The sequence below is a fragment of the Numenius arquata genome, chromosome 11 (assembly GCF_964106895.1).
Source record: "Numenius arquata chromosome 11, bNumArq3.hap1.1, whole genome shotgun sequence".
Classification (NCBI taxonomy): Eukaryota; Metazoa; Chordata; class Aves; order Charadriiformes; family Scolopacidae; genus Numenius; species Numenius arquata.
Window position 1 is genome coordinate 27,688,497 of NC_133586.1, and position 24,093 is coordinate 27,712,589.

The 24,093-nt window shown below is 39.6% G+C and overlaps 1 protein-coding gene across 1 annotated transcript in view; it reads right to left on the reverse strand.

Moving 5' to 3' along the window:
* RANBP17 (RAN binding protein 17) overlaps positions 1 to 24,093 on the reverse strand; it is a 156,615-nt gene that overhangs the window by 22,241 nt on the left and 110,281 nt on the right. Inside the window, exons 21-25 of the mRNA XM_074155522.1 lie at positions 23,365 to 23,472; positions 20,609 to 20,691; positions 10,508 to 10,722; positions 9,235 to 9,373; positions 2,673 to 2,839 (exon numbers count right to left, since the gene is read on the reverse strand). Of these exons, the coding sequence (XP_074011623.1) occupies positions 2,673 to 2,839; positions 9,235 to 9,373; positions 10,508 to 10,722; positions 20,609 to 20,691; positions 23,365 to 23,472 (712 nt within the window). The remainder of the gene's footprint in view (positions 1 to 2,672; positions 2,840 to 9,234; positions 9,374 to 10,507; positions 10,723 to 20,608; positions 20,692 to 23,364; positions 23,473 to 24,093) is intronic.

The following is a 24,093-nucleotide window of genomic DNA, read 5'->3' on the forward strand; positions in this document are numbered from 1 at the left end:
AAGGAGATGAGAGCCCCACTCGTGGATGTACACCTACCGACGGAACCGCAGCCGGGTGCTGGACCACCAATTAAATCATGAGCGAGCGCCCAGCCGGGAGTGCACGGGCAGAAAACCCATGAAATGCCTCCGTGGCTGTTCTGGTGCCGCTGAGAAGCAGCAATGTGCTTTGTGTGCCCACCACTTGCACATCCCCGCTATTCCTCCCTGGGGGCAGCCGCTGGTCCCGCACCGGGCAGCCTCGACTGGCAGGATGGTGCGGGGCATGGCAGGGACCCCCATCCCCGGAGACCTGCCCGATCCCCTGCCCCATCCCGGTGGGCTCAGAAGCATCCCAAGGACAGCCCGCATCCCAGAGAAAGAAAACATCCAGCCCTAAGGAGGGCTGTGTTCCTCCAGTGCCGCTGGAAATTTTAATTACCCAGGTACTTCCAGAGATCCAACTTGGAAGAAAGGTTCTAACTAGTAAATAATTGCAGTTATCATTGCATCAGTTTAGTTTAAAGAGCTGACAAACCTCTCTAAACTCAAAGCACAATTAGTCATTAGGGTCTAGTTTTTCAGCACTGTTAAGCAATTTGTAACCCATTCCTTTTAATAGGGTTATGCATTACTTAACCGACACAGATGTCTTGAAAACTGAAACCGCTGGTTATGAAGCAGCAACCTTGTTCATTAGCTTCCATGATAGTCAAATCATCTATAAAACCAGTGTTTAATGGCCAGCCGATGAATAATCAATGTCTCACTTTTCATCTGAGTGTGAAAGTGAGAATAATCTAATACACCGTCCCCCTGGTAAAACGCAAGGCCTTGGGTTCCGTTTCTATTCAGGGCTGATTTATCACCCAATGGAAACCTGATGTAAACATATGATCAATGAGTCCCATCATTGCTGATAATAACCCCCAACCGGCCCACTCCCTCATCTCAAAAGCCATCCCTTTAGGCTATTAGTTTCGTCCAGCTAATCCTCTCTACTGTTTCTGCCTGCTGCTTTTACCTTGGCCATCCGTTCAGTCCAGCAGACTCAGAAGTAATTTTATACGCAGCAGAGAGCGGGTGGAATTGATTTTTCACTCAGTGCTCAGTTCCCATCTGAATAATTATCAATTTTACAGCCTCATAAAGGGAAGAGTCAAAATTTCAAATCAATTCAAAAGAGCTTCTGAGACTACAAAAACTGTGCATGAGAATAAAGGTCAAAGTTGTCAGTGACCTCGGGAGATGATGTCAGATATTAGTACACTGAGTAGTTGACATCAGAGGCACTCAATATGATATGACTAGTGCTAATGCAAATCATATTTATGCTGACTACTGGAGACCAGCCATTAATATTTAAAAGAGTATGTGAAAGCCTGCGTTCAAAATAAATATAACGTATTCCGCAGAATCTGAAGTTAATAAAGACAGATCACCGCCTAGTCATATGCCGTGAAGTGATAGATTACTGCGTATTAACAAACAAAGTATTACATATCAAGATTGCCACAAAGGCAGGGAAGTCCAGCGCCCGGGCTGCTGTTCTGCCCTTTACGCTCAAATCCCGGCCCGCACGGTCCGACGCCGAGCGATGTGACATACCCAGAGGCTGACTTCCTCACCCCTAGCTCCCATGAAACCCCTATCAGGCAAGCAACACCAGAGAACTTGTAACATGACCAGGGAATCATCACGTTCTGATAATAATGTCAATAATAAACCTCATTAATATTCTCACAATATGCTATATACTGCCAGGAATACCTTAGCTACCATTAGTTACTTTTCACCTTCAGTTAGAACAATAAACAAATGACAACAGGAACTGTGGTGACTGTTGTGACAGGTTTTTTCCAAATGAGGGTGTCCCTATTAGGCAAACACAAAGACAATCATGCTAGTCATTTGCATTTTGTTAATACCTTCTGTTTCCATTGAAAGCCTCCAGACCCAAGAAACACATTTCTTGAAACGGCATCTTTGCAACGGCATTAGGAATCCAGAGATTCTTGTAACTCTGCATTTTCAAATAGGTTAATGAGATTTTAAGGGAACGTGGCACGGAGCAAAAGTGGAGATACGTAGCCACAAACACCCTGATCTCCCCAAAATGTCCCTGGGCTGTGAGAAACCTGACAGAGCAGGGAAAGGGAAATCTCTCCTGTAAGCACTGCAGCGGCCACTTCCTTTTCAGCAGCACAAGATTTAATTTCTATTGTATTTACCTTTAACAGAAAAAAATCCCACTGAGTCACCTACTGCAAAATAAAATACTCAAACGCAATAGCATACAGCCATTCAATTTACACATTTCATTACCAAAATGTGTGGTTCAATGCCAGAATTTGTTCTTCCCCTTAAAATACTGTAGAGAGCTTTCCTTCCCGTTTGTCTATAGAAATGTATTCATGATCTTACACGTCTCCTTTTATGAGCAAGAATGAAACATCGAGTTTTAGATACTCTACAGCCAAACACAGTATCTATGCTTTTCAGTATGACAAAAATCTACCTTCAGTTTTTGGTTGTCATGAGAACACGGCTGATGCTACTCAGGGTTTCATACCAGCATAGGGAGGTTGGTCCTGTTACTAAATAGCCAATGGTACCCTAGTGTTCAGTACCACAAAAAAATCAGACAAATTCCGAAATGTAATGATTCCCCATAGAAAAGACTGCCGATTCACCTGCTGTAGAACTTCGGGGTTCTGCTGCATGAAATGAAGCAACCTCTGTCCGTCCTGGGAAATCTCTCTACACCTTAGAGTCTTCTTGCCTTCTTTAGCCAGGTGCTTGAAGAGGTAGGTGACGATGTAGTCCAAACTAGCGCAACAGCTGGAGGAGACGATTGTATCTGTGTAAAAAAATGAAATGGTTTTGAAATTGTTTCCATAAAAGAATAATTAATAATGACATTTTACACTACTTGGAGAGCTCAACTTTAATAATCTCTTTGACATTAGGCTAATCGATACATCGACAAGTCTATTTTTGATACACGAGTTGACTAGCGCTGAAGACTGGTTTTATTAACACACAGAGGTATTTTGAGTATTTGAGCTTTGCTTTTGAGCAACTGGGTAGCTCCAGGTAGTAAAAATCCGATGAACTCCAGTGGACTTCATTCACTCCTGCGTGAATGCTGCTGCCCCTCTGCCTACAGGGAAGCGCAGGACGAGGATGGGAGTTTTACTGGTACAGCTTCCTGGAAACTAAAATTCTGTTCTGCTCTGCTTACTGAAAAGGCAAGGTTCAACCGAGTAGAGCTGCTGCCCAGGTTTTTCTCAAGTAGTATTTCACAATGTTTCCCTGCCCACAATAGCTTCAGGTGGCAAACAATGACCGAGGGCCATTAAAGGTCATTAAAGAACAGCCAGTTAGTCATTTTGCTTAACAACTAATAATTCAAGTAGGTCGAAGTATGTTAAATATCGTTGGTAACGACACGACAGCAGTCACTAAAAAAATACTAATACTTCACAAATGTCCCCAAAATGGACAGTCGTGACAGCAAAGGAGGATACTGTTTGAAAAGCAGAAACAAAAGCCACTTCCTGTCTTTACTTACTGGTTCTACAGGTAAAGGAGATTAAAAGTTTGAACCTATTGGTAGCATAAGTATGTCTGTCTGACCCTCTCTGTGATCTCAACCACCAGACCCAGCCAAGCAGAGGATTTAGGACTCCGTCCTGTTGCCACTGGCTTCAGCTAGAACTTGCCCAAGCCTCTCATAGTTCACAGTCTTCATTTCAAACGGGCCACCGGAGCGAGGGATGTGTGGGGGTTGCAAAAGGAATTAAACTCTTAAAATGCTCATTCTGAGGGGAAAGGGATTAGGAGGATCCAATTAAATGTACCTTGAATTCTTTAAACTACGCTAATTTGGAGGCCTGCCAACCTTGCAGTGTTCATTTAAAGACATCTCTCTAGACACTGAAGTATTTTGATCTGTGCCTGTTTAACTCCTCAAGCTCTGTGCTGACACTATTAACCCTTCGCCATCTAAAAACTAATTGTATTTTGCCAAGAGTGTTTTGAAGTAAACATGTTTACAGGCAGAGAAGATACAAATGGTCTCCTAAGACTGGATCTTGGCAGCAGGCGTCAGAGCCATCTAAGAGCTCACAGAAACCAGCTAGAGCATCCCCACTCTGTCCCTCTGTCCCCACTGGACCAGTGGGCTTCCCAGGACTGGATTCCACAGGGCAGCATCTTAAGACACGTGTTGCCGGAACAAAGCTGAGTTCAAAGTTATGAGTCTTGCAAAGTTACAGACTGCGGAATCTGTCCCTCATCGTGTTCTCAACCAAAACAGTCCTGCTTATAAACTAGAAATGCAATTCGTAGTGGAATTGAATCACCATCAATAACAACAAGTGAGAGATTTGAAAATACATATTTCATAGGAGGGCTCTGCTGTATTTCTAAACCAGTGCTTAACTCTATTTCTTTTTAAATTGAATAATACAAAGTAAATCACTATCATCAGTTTACAAAACAGCGGTAGTTCTAAACATGCTGATACTGTACAAGTAGATATTTTACATTCGGCAGTAAGTGATTTTAGCAGGACAGCAGACAGGTCTCTGCTATCATTTGCTCATGAGAATCTGATATGAGTGTTAAGAGCTACTTAAATTTGCCTATAACTATATATCAAATATGCTTCCCTATGCTCATTTTTCCTTTGGATTGCAAGGATGTAACAGACGGGGAGTGTCAAGCAATCTCCCTTGAATGACTCTTCTGGGCACGTGGAACCTCGTGCTGGAGCAGAGTGGCGTTCTCACTAAATCTCAGCAAGACAAGGCAGTCAACCGAATAAAAAGAACTAGAGCAATGAGAACCTGCCAGTTCTGAGCTATGGACAGAAGAAATGGATGGAAGAGACAGAACAAAGAGAGAATAATAAAAGAAACTGAGACAGAAGCTTGGGATAACATGCAGTCAAACCACATTTCTCGTTTCTGGTCAACTCAGCTCTATCTCCTGCAAACTAACAGTTTGGATCATGAAGCAAACAGGCCGTGGTTACAGAACATGCCAAACCCAGCTCCATGGGATCAGGACGGATCCAGCATGGATCCAGTAACAGTTCCCTAGCTTCGTCAAACAAAACTGAGCTCTCTGGACGTACCTGCTGGTGAGTTTGGTACTGGTGGTGGGCAGGGGACAAGGATGACAACCCCAGCACCAGTCACCACCAACATTCAACTAGACCTTTTGGTTCCCTCTTCGCCAGCGTGCATTCATTTTGTGTTTTGGGGACTAACTTTACACGCACTTTTTTATTCTCTCTCTGTTTTTCCCTTCTGCAGGGAATTCCAATCAGACATTAGCTCAAGTAACTGGAAGCAGAGCATGTATGTTAGAATGGGTTATATTATTTTTAAAAAGCCAACAACTCTCCCAAACCACCCAAGGATGCCTTTTGGTCTCAACAATATGACAACAGCATGCTGAAGTATTTTTCAACAGTTTAATGACATTGCCCGATCTCTGCAAATTAAAAGATTTTATTTTGGTTTCCACATAAAGGCAAGGAGAGGGAGTTAAGTGGTATTTTCCCTGTCCGTCAATTGCTTACAGTTCAATACTGGCATTATTTGCCTTTGAGACTAAACCTGGAAAGTAAATGGATTTAGCAATTTAACATCTAAATTAGGCAGCAAGACAGAAAAAATGTTTTACTTTTTCCTCAATGAATAGCATGCTATACTATTAATCATATGAGAATTAGGAAAGCTTTGCAGAGATCAGTGACAACATGCCAGGCAGACTACATTAAAAGGCTCTGATCACTGAGTCAGCTGTGAAAAAGCCAGGTAAACACTTCAGAAGAGAACTATTGGAGTGTTTATTCTCGCAATAAAAGCTTAGATGAGGGCTTCCATTATAGCTGATTTACAGCTAGAGGCTTCTGAAAGAATACAGATTCTTTCACAGCGTTTAAAAAGCGTGGAATCAAGCAAGGTATTTACTCAGCAACGGAATGAACACCCCTCAGAAATAAGGATGTGGGGAATGTTTATCCTACAGCTGACAACACCGAGAGTCTCAAAGGTTTCACCTACGTAAAAGGGAGTAGAGAAAAAAGTCAGATGCTTTTTTCTGTGAAAGAGAAGCGATCTCTTGGTATTTAATTTTTAAAATAAAAAGACAGCTATTTCATTTTTATAAACATTTCTGAAAATGACTGGTATGTTCTAATCAGTTTAAAACACAATTCCCCCTCAGATGGCTTATAGCCCTGAGCCCTGCTATTCTGAGATGTTCTTGTGGCACAGATATAATTCTGTGAAAAAGGCAACGCTTGGATCTACTTACCCATTTTCCAACGGCGAAGGAGGTATGTGACCAAGTAACACATAAGAAATAAATCTGTATTTCACTGTCTGACAATTGGTAATGCCCCAAGTATCAAAATTTTAAAGGAGATAGAACATTTAGAAGTATGACTCTTAAGGAAATGCAGTGAGGGGTAACTAACTCCTGAGATGATTAAAAATAAATGAATGAACACTAAGAGCTATAAACTGACCAAAGAGTTGTTCGTCTGGACATGTCATCAGAAGAGCATGGAAAATTATTAAGTTCACTACAAAAATAAACCTTCCTGAACACAAATGAGGAATTTAAATGCTGACATCAATATCAATCCTTGATACATGCAGTATTAAGAAACACGGTATTAAGGACAAATAATCACTTTATCACTTCAACATCAAAGGTAAAATAAAAAAGCCTTTTCCAGCTGACTAATCATGGAACGTAAATATTGCTTTTAACGTGCCAGAGAAATTAGGGGCTGCACAGGCATTTGGACAGAATAAAAATTGGTTTTGGAAAGCCAGAGAATGCAAGTGGAAAATGTAGAAAAAAATACCAGTGGGATCCTAGAGGTGGTGGCAGAAACCAAATGGGACCATCCTCCAAGCCCAACCTCCTGCCCAAAACAGGGCCAACATCAGCCAGGCTCCTTAGGACCTTGTGCAGCACCTGGGAATATCTGCAAGGATGGAGATTCCACATCCAATCTGGGCAATACGGAAACAGCCAGGTCTTACTGAAAGACAGATGGACTTGGCAATTCTCTGACTGAAAAACTATTTGAGTTTGGAGGAAGAGTAAACAAAGAAGAAAACGAACACGAAAGTGACCAGAATAGCATTTGATGGACTGCATCAAGCCTTCAGTGAAGTCAGGCGAAGTTAAAAATTCCTACACACTTTGTGGTATTCTCGTATGTTTGTATTTATTTTAGGTACTTTAAGGACCTTAAGAGGAACTGAAGGAAAGCTTTGACTAAGCAAGTCCATGGTTTATGAAACGTGAAAAAAAAGTGAGCTGTTCAAATTTTTGTTGATACTTTTCTCAGCAGAATATCAGCAATTCCACCAAATAAATATGTTCCTAAAAGTAACAGTTCTTCATGATTAGACTTCCAGATAGTTAACTTACATACTTTTCTTACTCCCCCTCCCCACCTCGAGTGAGAGCACAACGCTTTTTGAGAGGGGAAAATAAACATAACAAACGAAAGCTGAATCGTAGAATCATAGAATCGTCTAGGTTGGAAGAGACCCTTGGGGTCATCGAGTCCAACCATCTACCCTACTCTACAAAGTTCTCCCCTACACCATATCCCCCAACACCACATCTAAACGTCTCTTAAACACATCCAGGGATGGTGACTCAACCACCTCCCTGGGCAGCCCATTCCAATGCCCGACCACTCCTTCTGTGAAAAATTCTTTCCTAATGTTCAGTCTAAACCTACCCTGTTGGAGCTTGAAGCCATTCCCTCTCGTTCTGTCATTAATTACCTGTGCGAAGAGACCAGCACCAACCTCTCTACAGTGTCCTTTCAAGTAGTTGTAGAGAGTGATGAGGTCTCCCCTCAGCCTCCTCTTCCTCATACTAAACAGTCTCAATAGCTGAAGCTTACATAGCTTTTACATTTTCTTCCCTCTCTTTTACACGAATTAAAATTGGGTTTCAAAGAGATAGTTAAAGTAAACTTGGTACGCTGGTGAATCCTCAAAATGAATATAACCAATATCACAAATGGAAGAGATGTCACGTGGAGTGAGAGCAGAGATCGGGAGCAGGGCTGGCTAAACTGGTAGCTGTCAGTCGCTCACCTTCAGTACAACATACCCATTTGCACCCCATCAACAGGCAGCCTCCCAGCACAACCAGCCTATAGGCAGGAAGTGCTGCACCACCATTGCAGGTGACAAAGCACTCAAAATACCTGGCAGAAGATGGATTTCAGCAATATATAATAAAATGACCTGAATATGTCTTTACCGCTGCTGCTTAGCTATTCACTACCTATTTTCTCTCTAAGAGTAGGTTCCCTCTTGCAGCAAAAACTGCTGAATGTGTTTAACATCGCAAATGCTTTAAGTCTCGGTGCGTTCAAGCGTTCCTATGGGGCTTGACTGACACTCGGTGGTAATGAGAAACACCGGCTATTATGGAGTAACAGCCATACACACTAATGTTATATGTTTTTTTTTTTTTTTTTTTTTCCCTTAGTAACCACCCTAATCAATAAATGCCACCGTAAGGTTTGAACAGCTTCTCAGTCAAAAACTATATAAATCCATGGCATTCCAAGGTGATCAGAATGTAACTGGGTGATCAGAATGTGACTGTCCAAATTTTTGGACAGTCATCTGGTTAAAAAGTATAAATTAAATCATGCAAGAGAATGAAAGGAACTGCAATCAGACTGCTGTATTTTTATCGTTACTCTAAACAAGCTTCTGTTACACTGATTCTCCTCTAAAGTGGATTCAGGAAGCACTAACTCCTTTCTTTTTTCCATGGATAAAGATACCTTTACATTTCTCAAATCGTATCACAGCTGTGCAGAACAAGCACTATTTATACAACAGCTATGTTGATCAAATAAAAACAAAACCCCACAGATTCCTGTACACATTTTAACACATTTTACTTCTGAGTAACAAACGCATTAATTTTTCTTACAATCCTAGTGAAGGCACATTAATAATTTTAACAGTTCTGGCTTGTAAGAAAAGACAAGTTTTTACTATCTGTAAAATCTTTACAGGTTAGTTATTTATAAGAACTTAGCTCCATTAACTGAAATAACCACATTCTTAAAATTGTCACTTGATATTCGTTTTTTAAAATACAAATGAATGTGCTTCTTTGAAAATCCTAGATACTTAAATACTTGACTCCTTTCTTTAGACAAGTGGAAGTCATTCTTACCTACTGCAGTAAGTCCTTCAGATATGGAGGTAAGAATATAGATTAGGACGTGAGGTTCTAAACTGGTGATGAAACTCATATGATCTTGGGTCAGACACTCCAAAAGCGGGTAGTAAGACTGGCTTAGTTTTCGATATTGCTGAAAAAAGAGTACGCATTTTTAGATATTACCACCAACTAATAACAACATTAACAGATGACAGAAAAATGATCTTACAGTTTTTATGATGTGATAAATTCTAGTTTAACCATTAAATCAAAATATTTATAGAGACAAAATACTTCCTGTCTTTGGTAGATTTCAACTTTCCAAATTTACCATAGGATATAAACTCACTATTAATTTAAAATAAGCTCAGGATAATACAATAATGCTATCCTGCTTTGCCATTCTACACAGCTATCAGTCTAGCAAAAGCAGGATAGTCTCCTGTCTGGGGTGTCAGTTTGGCAGGATTACAGCCTGTGTCTTACCTTCTGCAGGAAATCTCATTAAGATTTACCACAGATTTCCCCAAATCAGCTCCTGTCGCAGGCTCTGCACAGGCAAAGGCATTTGCTTCAACCCATTGGCCCAATCAGCATCTTACTCTTTTAAAGACTCTTATTTAAGACATTTATTGTTGGATGGGCAGGAACATGCACAAATATGCTAAAATATGGACACTTCACTGTACAACCAATACACGAATTTTGATTAAGAGCAACTTTTCAGTTCTGAGGACTTTATTTACGTGGCAGGCATAAATCTGGGTATTATCCATCTTTAACTACCCCAAATTTGTCCCTTCCTGCAAGAAAATGACAGTTCTGGCAGAAAATGTCACAGTTCAAATTTAGGCTGATATTGCGCAAGATCCGTTGTCTTCCCACAGAGAAGAGGGAACACGGTGTACTTCAAAATAAATTTCTAAAATTTTATGGGGAATACACACTGACAATTTGCAGATTGAAACTAATTGCAGAGTGGCTGAATATATGATGATGTTTTACTGGGCGTGCAGGCAACATAACTTGGTTTGTAAGGACAGAAAGGAACTAAATTTTGCATTTCTCTCTTTCACGACAAACCTAGTGAAAATTCTGGAAAAGCTCCCATTTCACATGGCATACCTGTATTTTAGAAGTTATTATATAAATAGATTCAAGTAATTGAACGGAAAACAGCGTTTGAGCTGTTCTAGATCCCTCTGTCTCATTAGAACAATACAAAGCCTGTGGTGGTATTATTGCATATTTCACGTAAAGACTCCCAAGATGAGTAATTGCTTACTAGCAAGTCACTGTGGGATACTGAAAGCAGCATTTTGACAAAGGCCTGAAGTACATTGTCAAAGTGGTTGTCCCCGTACAACTTGAAGACGCCAAAGCTGACATAATTTCCACATAAGGCAGATTTGAGTGCAGAGTAACAGATGGAAATGCCCTTGAGTTTCAACGGATAAACCTGATCTTTTGACAAAGTCCCAAGAGAGAGGATCTGATTACCTGTTTTCATAAAAAAAGAGAAAGAAAGAAACTTATATAAGCAGCTGCAAATCTAAAATATTTTGAAGGCACTATCTAAACTTATTTTTTTGTCTTTATTGTCATTACTATTTAGAAGAAAAATTGTTTCTACATTAGACGTAAAAGATCTGTTAAGTAAGTGTGACTAGAGCTTAAGAGCCACCAAGGAATTAGTATGCAAAATTTAAAATACAAGCTATGGAATTCCCACCACTGATGTACAGCCAGACCACAACTGGGTCTATCAGCACCAATTCCTTAATCTGAACGGAGCTGCAACACATGGTTTTATAGTTTCTCATGCTGCAGCAAAGCCTGGTTTTGATCCATTAGCATGATGGTCTCTTGGGATGGCTGCTGATGTATACACACACTAAATACATCCCTCAGAAAACAAATATGTCCATTACAAAAGCCTCTATTTTGCCAGTCACAGATGGGAATGACTTTTTAATTAAAATCCATGTTTATAATGTAAAAATAACAGCTAACTGTAAATATTTGCTGTTGCTATTAACAGACAATAGTGACTTTTGGATCCACTGTGCAGCAGCACAGTCGATCCTGCTGCAATCCTCTGTACAAATCTAATTAGTCACAAGGCCTCATTACCAAGTTTTCTAAGTATCCGGTAATAATTTAATGCTCATCTTCACAGCATCCCAGAGTTAGTTTGTCTTCATGAAAATTTTCTTTTCTTTTTAACCCAAAGTAAATTAATGGAAGTGAGCTAAAACAGTAGAATGAACACAGCCAAGATGAAGTACTTCAGTTCTCCCATGGAGTGAAGCTTCATTGGGTTGACCCCATCTGATGTTGGCCTTGGCCTCCACAAAACCCAAGTGCCAGCTCTTCACTCTTGGTAATCAGTCTTGGTAATTTTGGTAAACTCATCATTCTTGGTAATTTTAACTAGAGGAAAATAACACAAAACTGTACATTTTCAAAAGTTTTCCTACAAAGAAAAGCACAATATTCCACAGACAGATGCTCGGCTCATTTGCTTTCAGTGTCTAACCTAGTTGTCATGGCTATGATGAGAACTTGGATCAAGGAGCAACGAGCAACCTGGACATTAACTATTCACAATTCCAAGTATTGCCAGTTGAGAGAGGTAGTTATGACAACTCACTTTTGCTTTCATAATAGGCAATTAAAAAATGCCCCTAAAAACTTATCTGATCTACGGATTGGATAGTATTGTTTAATACATATTGAGGCCTAATATTAAACTGGGTCTGTCTCCACCCAGCTCTCCATGCAAATTTCCACCTGCAAATCATATACCTGCCTCATTTTAATTCTTTCTCTTATTGATTGATACGATTTACATTAAATAATTAGAAAAAATAGGCAGAAAACCTTGTTTCTAAACACCCAATGCGTCAAAGGATCACCCATTTGGTATCATTTAATGCAAAGAGGGAAAGACATAATTTAACTGTTTAAAAAATTATTGTTCACCACTTCTAGCAAGTACAAGGCAATTTATCCATCAGCTTGTAAAGGAAAAGTAGATTTACCAAAAAAAGATTGTGAGTAAGATCAGGGATTGCTTAGAAGTAACTGGGGTCAGTAAGAACCGGGAATATCGACACTAGAATTACGGAAGGTAGGAGTAATATCAAATATTTAGCTAGGAAAGATGGTCACTTGCAATCAAAATCAAGCCCTCTAAATTTAAAAAAAAAAAAAAAAAAAATTATGAATGAAAATATGGAATCGTTTTGATACTGTAAATGGTCATATGAGAGCATCTCTACTTCCCCAACTGCTGTTGGCATGGTCATGGTGTAACTGGGGAAGAAGGTACAATTCCAGTGACTGCTACTGCCTAGAAATTAATTCCAAATGGTGTTAAATCTCTGTTATGCTAAAAATTACCAGTATCCCAAAGATCCTCTTCGAAAAGTAAAACATTTCCGAAAAAGAACATCATCTTCCAGTGTTCTTTAATATCTTCTAGATATTAAAGTTCTTTAATTCTTTAGTTCCAGTGTTCTTTAATATCTTCTAGATATTAATTTATTGTAATACTTTACATTATGGAGAAATTATATTTACATAAAACCAAAGATAAACTCCGTTTAGCTTCCTACAGTGCCCCATTTAAGATATCCCAGCCAGGTCATTTTAAATTAACATTAGTCTTCTTGACAAGATTACTCATTTGGCTAATTGCTGAGAAAGACTGGTGAATTTCAAATTCTGTGGAAAAAAATTTTAAAAAAATACAAAATTCTGTCTGAGAGATAAATTGGGAAGGTTCACACCATTTTTGAAAGCCACTATGCAAACAGCATACAACTCTTACGGCAAAAAAGTAAGTTAACCTTATCTGGTCTTCTCCACTATTAAATTCTCTGCTGAAAATTTCCACTCTAATAACAGAAATATATATCAGAAATAAGGAAAGACAAAGTTCTGGATCCCAGAAAGTTAAGAGCCCTGAGTTTATAGCTGAGCTCTCCAAGAACAACACGGAGAAATCCTGGGTCCTCGAAGTACTCAGTGTAATACACAACAACAGATGGAAAAGAGCTTAGTGTTTGTCAACAAGGCAATTATGTACTTAATATGGAAATTAATTGGAAGAGAATGGAAAAAACAGAATGATAAGGAGAGAAGCTGAAGAAAACCGTAGAAATCCCTTAGCCTGGGAACATGAATTCTAGGAGGTATCCACTAGTGCTGATCTATCATTTTTATTACTTCACCAAAAAATCACCCTATAATTAAAACTTTCCATCCATTGACAGCATAAAGAATTCAATACAGGAAGGCACAAGCCCCGCTGCCCCTCCCTGGGCAGGCACGGCAGAAGAGGCATTTGGAGCCTCTCCCTTCTAATGAAAAACCTGAGAAGAGTTTGGGTCCAGCGCAAGATTAAAAGCTGCTTTTTGCAAGTGGAGAGAGTCCACAGAGAACAGTTGTGTGTTCACGGGCTCATTTTAAAAGGGCCTAAGAGTGGGAAGCGCTGATTTCACATTAGCAGCGGAGGTGAAAGACCACACGGTGGCTGTTACCAACGCCCCAAGCCATCAGCCGACGATTCAAGGGATGCAGAGCTAGAACAAAGACTAGTGTTTTACCATTAGTTATTGAAAAAAATATGAAGTACAGTGCTATGCCTGACTAGATAAAAAAAAGAATGATCTACTTGTAACATTTAGCAGGAGCTTCAGGGGAATATTTTTACACACCATGGATACTACTGAACATAAACTAATTTACCGAGGTACTTGGAATCAGGTCAAGAACAACTCCTCAGCTACTGAGGATATGCTTACATTTATAATCCCCGTAGCGGAGGACCACAACACAATTTTATAAACTCCTGTTGTTAAAAGAAATAATTTAAAGAAATTAAATCAACATAAAAGTGACCTTTGACAAGCTGAATTTCAAAATTGTGTTTGAAATTCATAGCTCCTGTCAAAATGAAAACTCTGTAGAGACTAATCAGTGACTTTTTGGTGTTACTACCGGGTTAAAAATCAAATGAAAAAATCCAATTTGCACAAATTTCTTCTTAATGTGGAAGAAATTGGATCACACAATCTTAAAGTATACCGACTTTCAAAATTCTCAATAATTTTCTTTAATACAACTTTTTGCCCTGCATTTGACAGCAGCGTCACTTACAAAAATTATAAACTCTCTGAGCCTCAGAGGCGATACAAAATTCCGACAGGCATCAGAAAAGGATTTTTAAAGACACTGGGCGAAACTGCTAGTTAGGAAGTAAGGGCTTTAATTTAGCTAAGAATGTGAGCATTTCATTACCCACTGACTCCTTAGGGTGGAAACAAAGGAGCTGGAAGGAAAAAGCCTGTGTAAGCGAAGGGGGAACACAAAGCCAGTTAAAAAACCCAACTGGGATGGTGTGAGGGAGGATAACATTGCCGTGGCTGGGAATCCCACGGGCAAGATGCACCAGAGCTCTGTGCGTAGCTCATTGCCTCCCTCACTCCCTCCTGGATGCGGGAGCATGTCAGGACAGGCAGCTTCCCTTTCAGCTCTCCTCCTTAATTGCTTTTACAGTAGAAGCTATAATACAAAAATGATTTCCTTATGGCTGAGTTTCATTTAAGCAGGGCTTGTTCTAGATTTCAGTCCAATAAGCACTATGTATAATAATACAAATAAATCATGTTTTAACGTGTGTGAATTAGATGAAGATAAAAAAAGACTTTGGTGAGATTAAACAAAGGTTGTGAAAATCTATCATGTTTATAGAGAAAAAGTGTTTTTTGCCTTTTCCCCTTTCCTATTTTTATTATTCACCACTGCCCCATAAAGATGGTTTTGAATGTATGCTTTCCAGGCACTTGGAGTGCTGGGGCAGTATAAAGAAGTGGCCATATATAGAAAACGAAAGGAAAACATGAATCATAAAGATGAGAGGGAGCTTCAAAAACTGATTTTTTTTTTTTTTAAAGCTTCCACAACAACAAAACTTGCATAAAACCTCTCAAGTCAGCACAAAGAGCATGCACAGCACCAATATAAATTTGCCAAAAGAAATCGAATATGAAATCTGAGTCAGTAATGAGAAGCAATATCTTGTGGGACCACTATGGCAAGAGAGGAGAGCAGACCAGCGGCGACTGAGCCCAGAGAGAACTCTACTTTCAGGCTGAGCTGCTGATTAGAAATACCTGTTATACGGCAAGGACCACTGTAACCAAAATTCTGAGGAAGCACCGTTATCTTACGAAGTTGCTGGCATTGAATGGATTACCACACTAAGTTTTGAAATCCACGTTCTGGAAGCAATTTAAAGCTCATTAGAAATAATTGTGTCTGGCTACTGGAAAATGTGGTAGAATTTAATCCACATCCAAATGCTACCTGGGCTGTGAGAACAGGAAATTGTTTTGTGCTACTGTGGGTAACCTCGTCGCTGACCTTGAGCAGTAACTGCTACAACAGCTGAAAGCTGAAGCAAAATTAAAAACTTACATCAAAGTATATCATGACAGAATGTAGATAAATAAAAACAGCATATTGAAAATATTATTTTTATGTCAGTCTCCTATAATGAAAGGGAAGAGGTTTACTAAAATGTAAAGAAACCACAAAACAAAAATAGACGGTCCCAAGATGCACTGAAACATCATTCCTATACAACTGGGAGTTCAAAAACACATAGTAAGGAGACTTGTACATACAGAATTAAAAGTGAAATATATTGGGGATGAAGAACGGGGGACAATACTATCCCAACTCCTTTCAATTGTCTCCTCTCAGTTGTTTATTTTAAATCACTCTCGCTCGCTCAGACTGGCTCTAGCCGTAATGGACAAGGCACAACACCCCGTGCCAAGCAGCTGCAGAGCCCTAACAAGGATAATTGACTATCTAAGTGCTTTTCGCATCCTACGCCAGGCTTTACATCTTTTGAACATACAGCATTTGTAAAGACATCTCCGAGTTGTCTTCAGCACTGGATCAGCATCAGTGATAAATGAGCAGGACAGGGCGCACTAGTACTACCCTAATCGCAAAGCTGGAGCTGTTAAGCAGATTTAAACACTTGCTGAGGCGCTCATTTTCAAAACTACATAGAATTCATATTTTAGATTTTATTCACTGACAGCTGAAGATGCTTAGCGTTATCTTAAAAACAGGCATTTTTGATTTTTTTTTCTGCTTTGCACTCAAACATAGGAAATTCCTATGTGCCAGTCTAGAGGAGAAAAGAGTGTATGCTTTAGTCTAGAATTAAAGAGATTTCTGCATCCAGGCTCACAAGCGTCCACATACATTCACATCCCAGGAAGAGAGTTCTACCCTCTTCTTCCCCCTTTTATTTTAAGTCCGAGCACAGAGCTTGCAGTACATACTACTGCATGAGGGTGTCAGGAGGGTACTATTCGGACATAAATGGACACCACAAACGTTGGCAGAATTGAAGATGGAAAGCAAGCGACGTGCTGGGCTGCCAGATGTTTGTTTCAAAGTTCTTCCCATGTAAACAACAGCACAGGGTTTACACAAAACAAATCCACATATAAATTCTAGATGATTTTCATCACCTGAAGGCGGCCAGATTTGCAGAGCGTGTATTACCCAAAACTGCTTTGATCAGCGTAGTCCAGACTTAGGAAAAAATCAACATGATGTCATAATCCCCAGTGCACTGTGCGCTGATGTCGGTGAGAAGAATCACCTGATGCCACCTCATTTCAGGTACTAATTCCTTGCCTACGTGTTGACAGGGCAGAGACGTATTCTAGATCCCATCTTTATGTACCTATAGGTTATATAGCAAGACAGCTCCCAGTGGACCTAAGCCATAACTGGAAATCATCATGTTTAATTTGATGCAGGTGAAATTTCTGAAAATAATACTTTTACGAACATTTTCTGTATATTGTTGCATGTGAGAGAAAAGAAGGAAAAATCCTGTTCTAAAACAAATTTAAATTTCACTTACCAATGGAAGTACAATGCAATTTAGACATGTTTTCATTTATTGTTTGTATGTTATGCTCTTCTAAGAAAGAAGACCAACCAGACTAAGCTACGGTTTGCTGGAGAGGGACCAAGCCTTTCCCTGGAGAGCTGCTGAGCTGTGGGAAGGAAACTCTCCCTGTCCAGGGCATGGAAGGAGGAGAGGCAAGAGACAAGCAGAGCTGGGAGCCTGGTGGTCCGACAGAGATTGCCAAGAGGGTCAAACACGGCCAGGTCTCCAGGTGATGGAAAGAAGAACTTCTCAGGGATGAGAGGAGCTTGGGTGGAGTTTATGGCAACCCCCTCAGTCAGTGGATTAACTGAAGCCCAGACTGAAAGGAAGGATCTTCCCACCAGGACAGTGTGATGAAAGAAGATGTTTGCTTCTATTCTCCCCCACTCTGTCTTACGTCACCACTTTGTATTTCTCTCAGTTTAAAAAGGCAATTATTATAATTTAGATTCCAATCAAATCTATCTTGAGTTTCAAGTGTCTTTTTGATCACCTTTGAGGAGTGGGCTGTAACCTGCAGGCATAGACAAGAGGTTTGGCTGATGTGGAAGATAAATGAGCAGATACTGTCTGGTGCCATCTCTTGACATTTACTGTGTGTCTTCTATTTTTCTTCTCTAACGCTTCAGCCATAAAATCAAGCTGAATGTGAGAATCTCAATTACGTTCAGAATTTTAAGTTACTTGCAGTAACGGCAGAGCAGAAAACTTGAGCACTGAATCTAAGGATTACAAGGCACGTACGTATACATTCTTTTAACTGAATCATACAATTTTTCAGACTGTGGGGCTGGAAACACTGCTCAAGAACACCGAAGTGAATTTTGATGATCATCACTTAGTTTACTTGTTTATTTTTCCCCAGATGTCTGCGAAGATTACATATACTTAAGAGACAAATACACTTAAAAGAAAAGCCATTGAGTATTATGGATTAAAGTTTTTCTTAAAAGCACAATTATTAAGATTTTCAGGAAGGCATTTGAAATTAACGCAAAATCCCTTAGTACCAATACTTTTATAGGAATTCGTATGTTCAAAAGATCATACCTAACTAACGTAATGAATCCTTACAACACATTTCCAGAAAAGTTATGTCTTTCTGTACACTGGAATGGAAATCTCATAAAATAGTAATTAGCAATAAAAGCTAAAAATGTTAACAGTAATTATCCAAAGCTGATTAATCGTAGTAACTTGAAATACTTACAGTGGGCAATAAAACCTTCCCAGAGTGTAAGCTAGTGACCACCGTAGTGGCTCGAAATAGAGCTGATCTGGGCTGTTTATTAGAGTGCCCACAGCTGCACCGCAGTGATGGGCTACCCATCTGTGCCAGTCCAGAGCCAGCTGGGTCTTTGGAATCTCCACTCCAACCAGCCAATTCAGCCGACTGCACTGGGAGGTCTTTCATGTTGACTTTGCAGCAAGTCCCAGAATAAATACTGGCAATTGCTCACAGAAAAGAAAACCTGAACAATTCCTCTAAATGTCACGCCTATGTAGTGGAAAGATCGATGATGGGGACCTTTCAGACACTGATGATAATATGAATGTGTTTTAAAATCAAAATAATAAAAACCCAAATATACATATATTGAGTGAAGGCTTTCTTCCACATCTACATCTTTTCTCCACTTTTAGTTGATAGGTGATATTAAATTTTTCTTTTGGAGGACATTAGGAACAGTTCTCCTCTTAAACCTGTGTTGAGTAAGACGTCATCCTTCCATAGGAAGAGTCATGAAAGACATGAAAGAGAAGCGTGAGAAAAGTATCTTATGGTCGTTTCAGTTCTTTCTCTGGCACACATCTCCAGATAGATGCTGCACATCCCTGAGTATCTCCCACATAATTTAACAAAGAGGACAACGTGTGTTTGGACACAGGCTTCAACAGGCTCTATGTGTCTACTACTTAGTTTTAAATCTTAAATTCACACTGTTCTGAAATTTCCTTTTATATTGCATAATTAAATTCTAGCACAAGCCAGAAAACGTTGTCTGGTCCTTTTGTGCAAGAGCTACCAGTATTTTAGGGCTGAGAATTTTATTGACTTCACATACACAACATAAAAGCTACAGTTGAAAGCAAAAGGTTTCTTCAAAAAGTGTTTTTTAGGAACGAAGCAGGTTGGAACCAGCTAGTGGGCTTTTCTCAGCAAGGTTTAGAAACTTGATGCCAACAACTGAGATGAATGGATGCCCAACCATAGGGTATGCTTTTCATAAATGCAGAAAGCACGGTAAAGGCTGACTGGAATAAAAAATAAATTAAAAAGGAAAATATAACTGCAATGGGATCAGGTACCATATGAGAAGTAGGGTTGAAGCACCATCATGACTACACTTGATTTTTTTTTTCAAATCATCAGAAGAAAGCTTACAGCAATTAAGTACAAAGGCTAACAGAAATTGAGTAGTAAAATCTAAAAGTTTACCTTGTTCTTTTCATACTTGGAAAACCTTGTTTTTATTTTGCTTAATTATTCTAACAAATTTACTTAAGAACATAGCTGAAAAAATGTGCTAGCCTACTACAAGGTATGTTTGAAAAAGAAACAGAAAACTGATTTTGCAAGGAGTGAGAGTTACTTGCGTGTAATTTTTTCCACCATAAGCAAATGCTATATGCACTCTGCAGATACTGTTTCCATGCCCTACAGATCAAAATTACATTTGAATTTTTTTTTATACAGAGAGTTTCCAGACCCCGAAAGCAACCTGAATGCAGTGAATGCACTAATTTTCTTTAGCAGTAACGGGACATTTATGGCTCTTCCTGTTTACACAAAGTACAAATGAGGTTGCCCTACAAAAACTTGGTAATGTTCCTTTCAAAATATTTAAAAAGCAAAATTGTCAGCTACAAAATGAGTTGCAGTGTAATATAAACTGCCGGTGTCAAAGACCTGTTGCAGTTGCATGCATGAGTGGGAGTAGTAAAATGGAGCAACTTATTATAAACACTTTTAACAGCGCTCTAGGGTAAAGCTGTTATGGGCCTATTATGTTTTGGAACTGCTGGAATATAATTTGAATACATAAAATCAACCCACACCTATCAATCAGTAGCCTCGATCAAACACCTCATGAGTATTTGTATCGTTGCTGAAATACATTTCGTTGTTAGAAGACAGGCATTCAAGTTAAAAAAGGGATACAAGCGACAATGCTACCTGAATGAACCCTGGTCTCAGAAAGTCCATGAGCTCCAAACGTATGCCACGTGCGCTCTGTGCTTTACAGAGGGGTGGCACTGGCTGTGGCACATTACAGTCCTGCTGCCCATTCCACAGATCCATCCCTGCTCAGCAATAGGCACTAACGGGACTTTCATAGCACCAGACTGGCAAAGGATTACACTGCAGAGGAAACATTAATGAATACCTACCATACGTACAAATCATTTTACTAGCTTCTCTGAAGAGAAGAATTCCATTTGGAGATGATACATCAAAATTTAAACGTTGCGATCTAAAAAATAACAGCAAAAATATTCAGATGGTCATCGAAGCAGAAAACTGCAATGGATTCATTCCTAAAACAAAAAAAACATTTCCTGATTACAAGGGACAATTACTTGATGAACTAATTCTAACTTTCAGTCCAATGATATGTTATCTCTAGTTATCTCCATATGTTGACAAAGAAACGATCCTATGACAAAAGACAGAACAATTTTAACCAGAAAAGGTGACCAGTCAATACACACACAGCTTTCAGAGACCCATAAACATCTTGTACCCGTACACAGTTCAGAAGAATGCTACCAAGGCTCTATAATCCAAGCGGTCAGGCTAACTTTTACTCTCCTTTGCATCTGTATAGCTTTTAAAAATAAATTAATCCCCACTGGTTATTCTGCTACATCTAATCTGTGGCAATCGCAAGTCAGTTCTCCGAGTGTGAACTGTAACACATGCTTTTTATGAGCATGTGTTATGCTGAAGAAGATCACACCATGTTGTCTCCCCGATGCACAGGTATTATCAAAGCCAGTAAGAACCACTCTGTTCCCAACCTGGAAACCCAACAGTCGTTGCCAAAGGTCCCTGTGGCATCTTTCCATCTTTATCTTTGGGATAAAGAAGCCCAACTTCCAGTTCAGGCCTAAAAGCTAACTTTGAATATAGGTCTTAAGCTTCTAAGTAACTTTAGCAAAACTTACCCTTAGTGTTTATTTGGACTGAAAGGGAAAGGAGTCATAGAATCATAGAATCCCAGGTTGGAAGGGACCTCAAGGATCATCTGGTCCAACCTCTCTTGGAAAAAGCAGGGTCTAGGCCAAGATGGCCCAGCACCCTGACCAGCTGGATCTTACAAGCGTCCAGTGATGGGGAATCCACCACTTCCCTGGGGAGGTTACTGAGCCACCACTGAGTGATGTAAACCAGAGTATTCCCTGGCTGACCACCCACTTCTGATCAAAGGTGGAGTCCTTGTTATCTTTCCTATCCCAGAGACAGCTGCAGGTATCTTTCTTTGCTGCAAGTCCAATTTTTTGTTGCCCAAAGTCCTTATTTCCAGGATCCTTTCCTGCAAACTCGAGTAAAACTGGCTGTTTATAAATGAATAAAACGTGCCTTGTATAAAACATCTGTGTATTTCATATGCACAAAATGGAAACAGCTGGCAGAGGCAGAAAACCCAAAGCCAGCACATCATCTCATCAACAGTATCAGAGTGGCACGACGCACAATCTGATGCCCTGTAACGCATCTTAACCATGTCAAAGTACATCGTACAAAGCGTCCTAACTTGTAAAAGCTAATGCAGTACACAGCTCCTGAAAACACACCATCCCAGACGTTGTTTTCTAATGGGAACACGGCAGATTTTCTGAATACCAATAGGTAGCAGAATAACATGAATATGGAAAGTAGCTTGAAGAGCTGTCTTTTGCATAAGATTTATTGTTCCAGTTCTTCTTTGCTTTTGTTTATTGCTATTAGAGTGCTGTGCTCACACCTTAACAATCTCCTCCTTGAAACAAGTTGTGGCACTATTAAAATATACTGCCTGTGCACTGCATCGTGAATAAAAATAGGTTAAACTCTTCCAGTAATTTATTATACCGCTACCAGGATAAAAGATGTAATTAGCCTACACAAACCAAAGAGGGAGTTCACATTAAGTGAACAGGAACAAGAAAGAGGAAACTCTGCCTTAAGGTCTGTGCAGCCACTCAGGGATGAGGCGCCCACCGTACACACCGGCGTTTGACGGGGAGCCAGGTCAGAACTTTAAGGCACCAATTTCCCATCACTAGGTTAAACTAAATATTTTTTTTTTCAAATTTAAAATATTTCAACCTTGTTCCTCGAAAGTTTGATTTGCAAGGCAAAATGAGAAACAATGAGAACACATACTTCTTTGCTGAAAACTCTCAGTTACTTCAGTCACGAAGATGCTCAGCACAGAGACTTCAACTATCAATATTTCATTTAAAAATACTTTTTTCCTTTGGGCAGCACACTAAATATTTCCAAGTGTAATTATAATTTCCCCAAATAAATTGTACTGTTACTGGTGGTAAAACAGGAACTTCATTCTACTGCAATGTCAAGTATTGAAATCACCCCCCAGAATCATTTTGAGGCCCTTTTTAGTTAGCCCACAGAGAAGATTTTAGATGTGGGAGAAGTTACCTACATGCTGATTATAAATATTGCTGTATTAGACACCATTCTTGCCTATTTTGGCTGGAAGAGTTGAGTTGCACAAGAAACTGCAAAGGGAGTTGTGGTTTTACAGGCACATATGTGCTCTGCTTGGCTTAAGGCAACATTTCAGCCTGCAGCAAATCTTGACAGCAGACAATTTCCTGATATTTAATTATAGTCAGTAGCTATCCCTGGTTAAAGCATACACTTCCACTAACATTGAATATAAAATCACAGTAGTCTCTCATATATATTCCTGTAATTAATCCTTACCAGCTGATTTTGTAACGTCTACCATTTCGGTGAAACAATGCAATGATGCTGAAAGCTAAGCTCTGCTGCGAATTTTGTTCCAAAATACAAAAGTAGCTGTCTAAAAGTCAAAGTCAGCCATCATGAAGATAACCAAAGCATAGAAAGATGGATCAGAGAATGCTTATCATTGCAGTGTTCATCACTTATACAATCTTCACGTGCCTCTTACCTGTTTTGCATGAATTCTGCCATCAGCTTCAAGATGGGGGTTGTGCAGGCGGGTTCGCGGTACCACAGCTCGATCGCTCGTTGCAGAACAGAAATGTAGGCGGGGTATCTTCACCAAAGGAGTTAAAGAGAGTACTCGGCAAATAACGTCTTGTGAAATAACTTCCCGTAAAACCGTGCTACACCATTGGAGGGGTGGGCCAGATAGAGACCCTGCAGCTCATTCTGGCACAGGCACCGCCAGAACTTGTAAATTTAAGCAAGTCTCTGCTTAGAAGACTAAATCCTTTGGAAACACGAATGGTTACATGGGAAATAGTTAATATACCAGAGCTGTGATGAAGGAAAAGGAAAGCAGTTTGTATACATGAAGCTAACCTATAACTACATATATAAAATTAGCTCGGATTTTTAATGAATGGCATAAGTCACAAATGGCAATTTAATTTAAAAACAACACAAATTTACATATCAGCAAATTCTGGCCCTCAAATTTCAGTGCCTCCTCATATATGTTATATTTGCTATATAAATGGTTGGGAACAATTTGATTGTATGAAGTTGTTTCCAGAGCATTCAAGAAGAGAATTCAGCCAAAATGCGTGAGGGAGCTGAGTAAAGTTATGATTTCTGAGAACTATTTCAGGAGAGCTGTTTGCTCATCAGCACCCCAGAGACATCCATTCTTCTCAAGTAGGATTTAAAAGAAAGCGATACAGAAAAAAAGAAA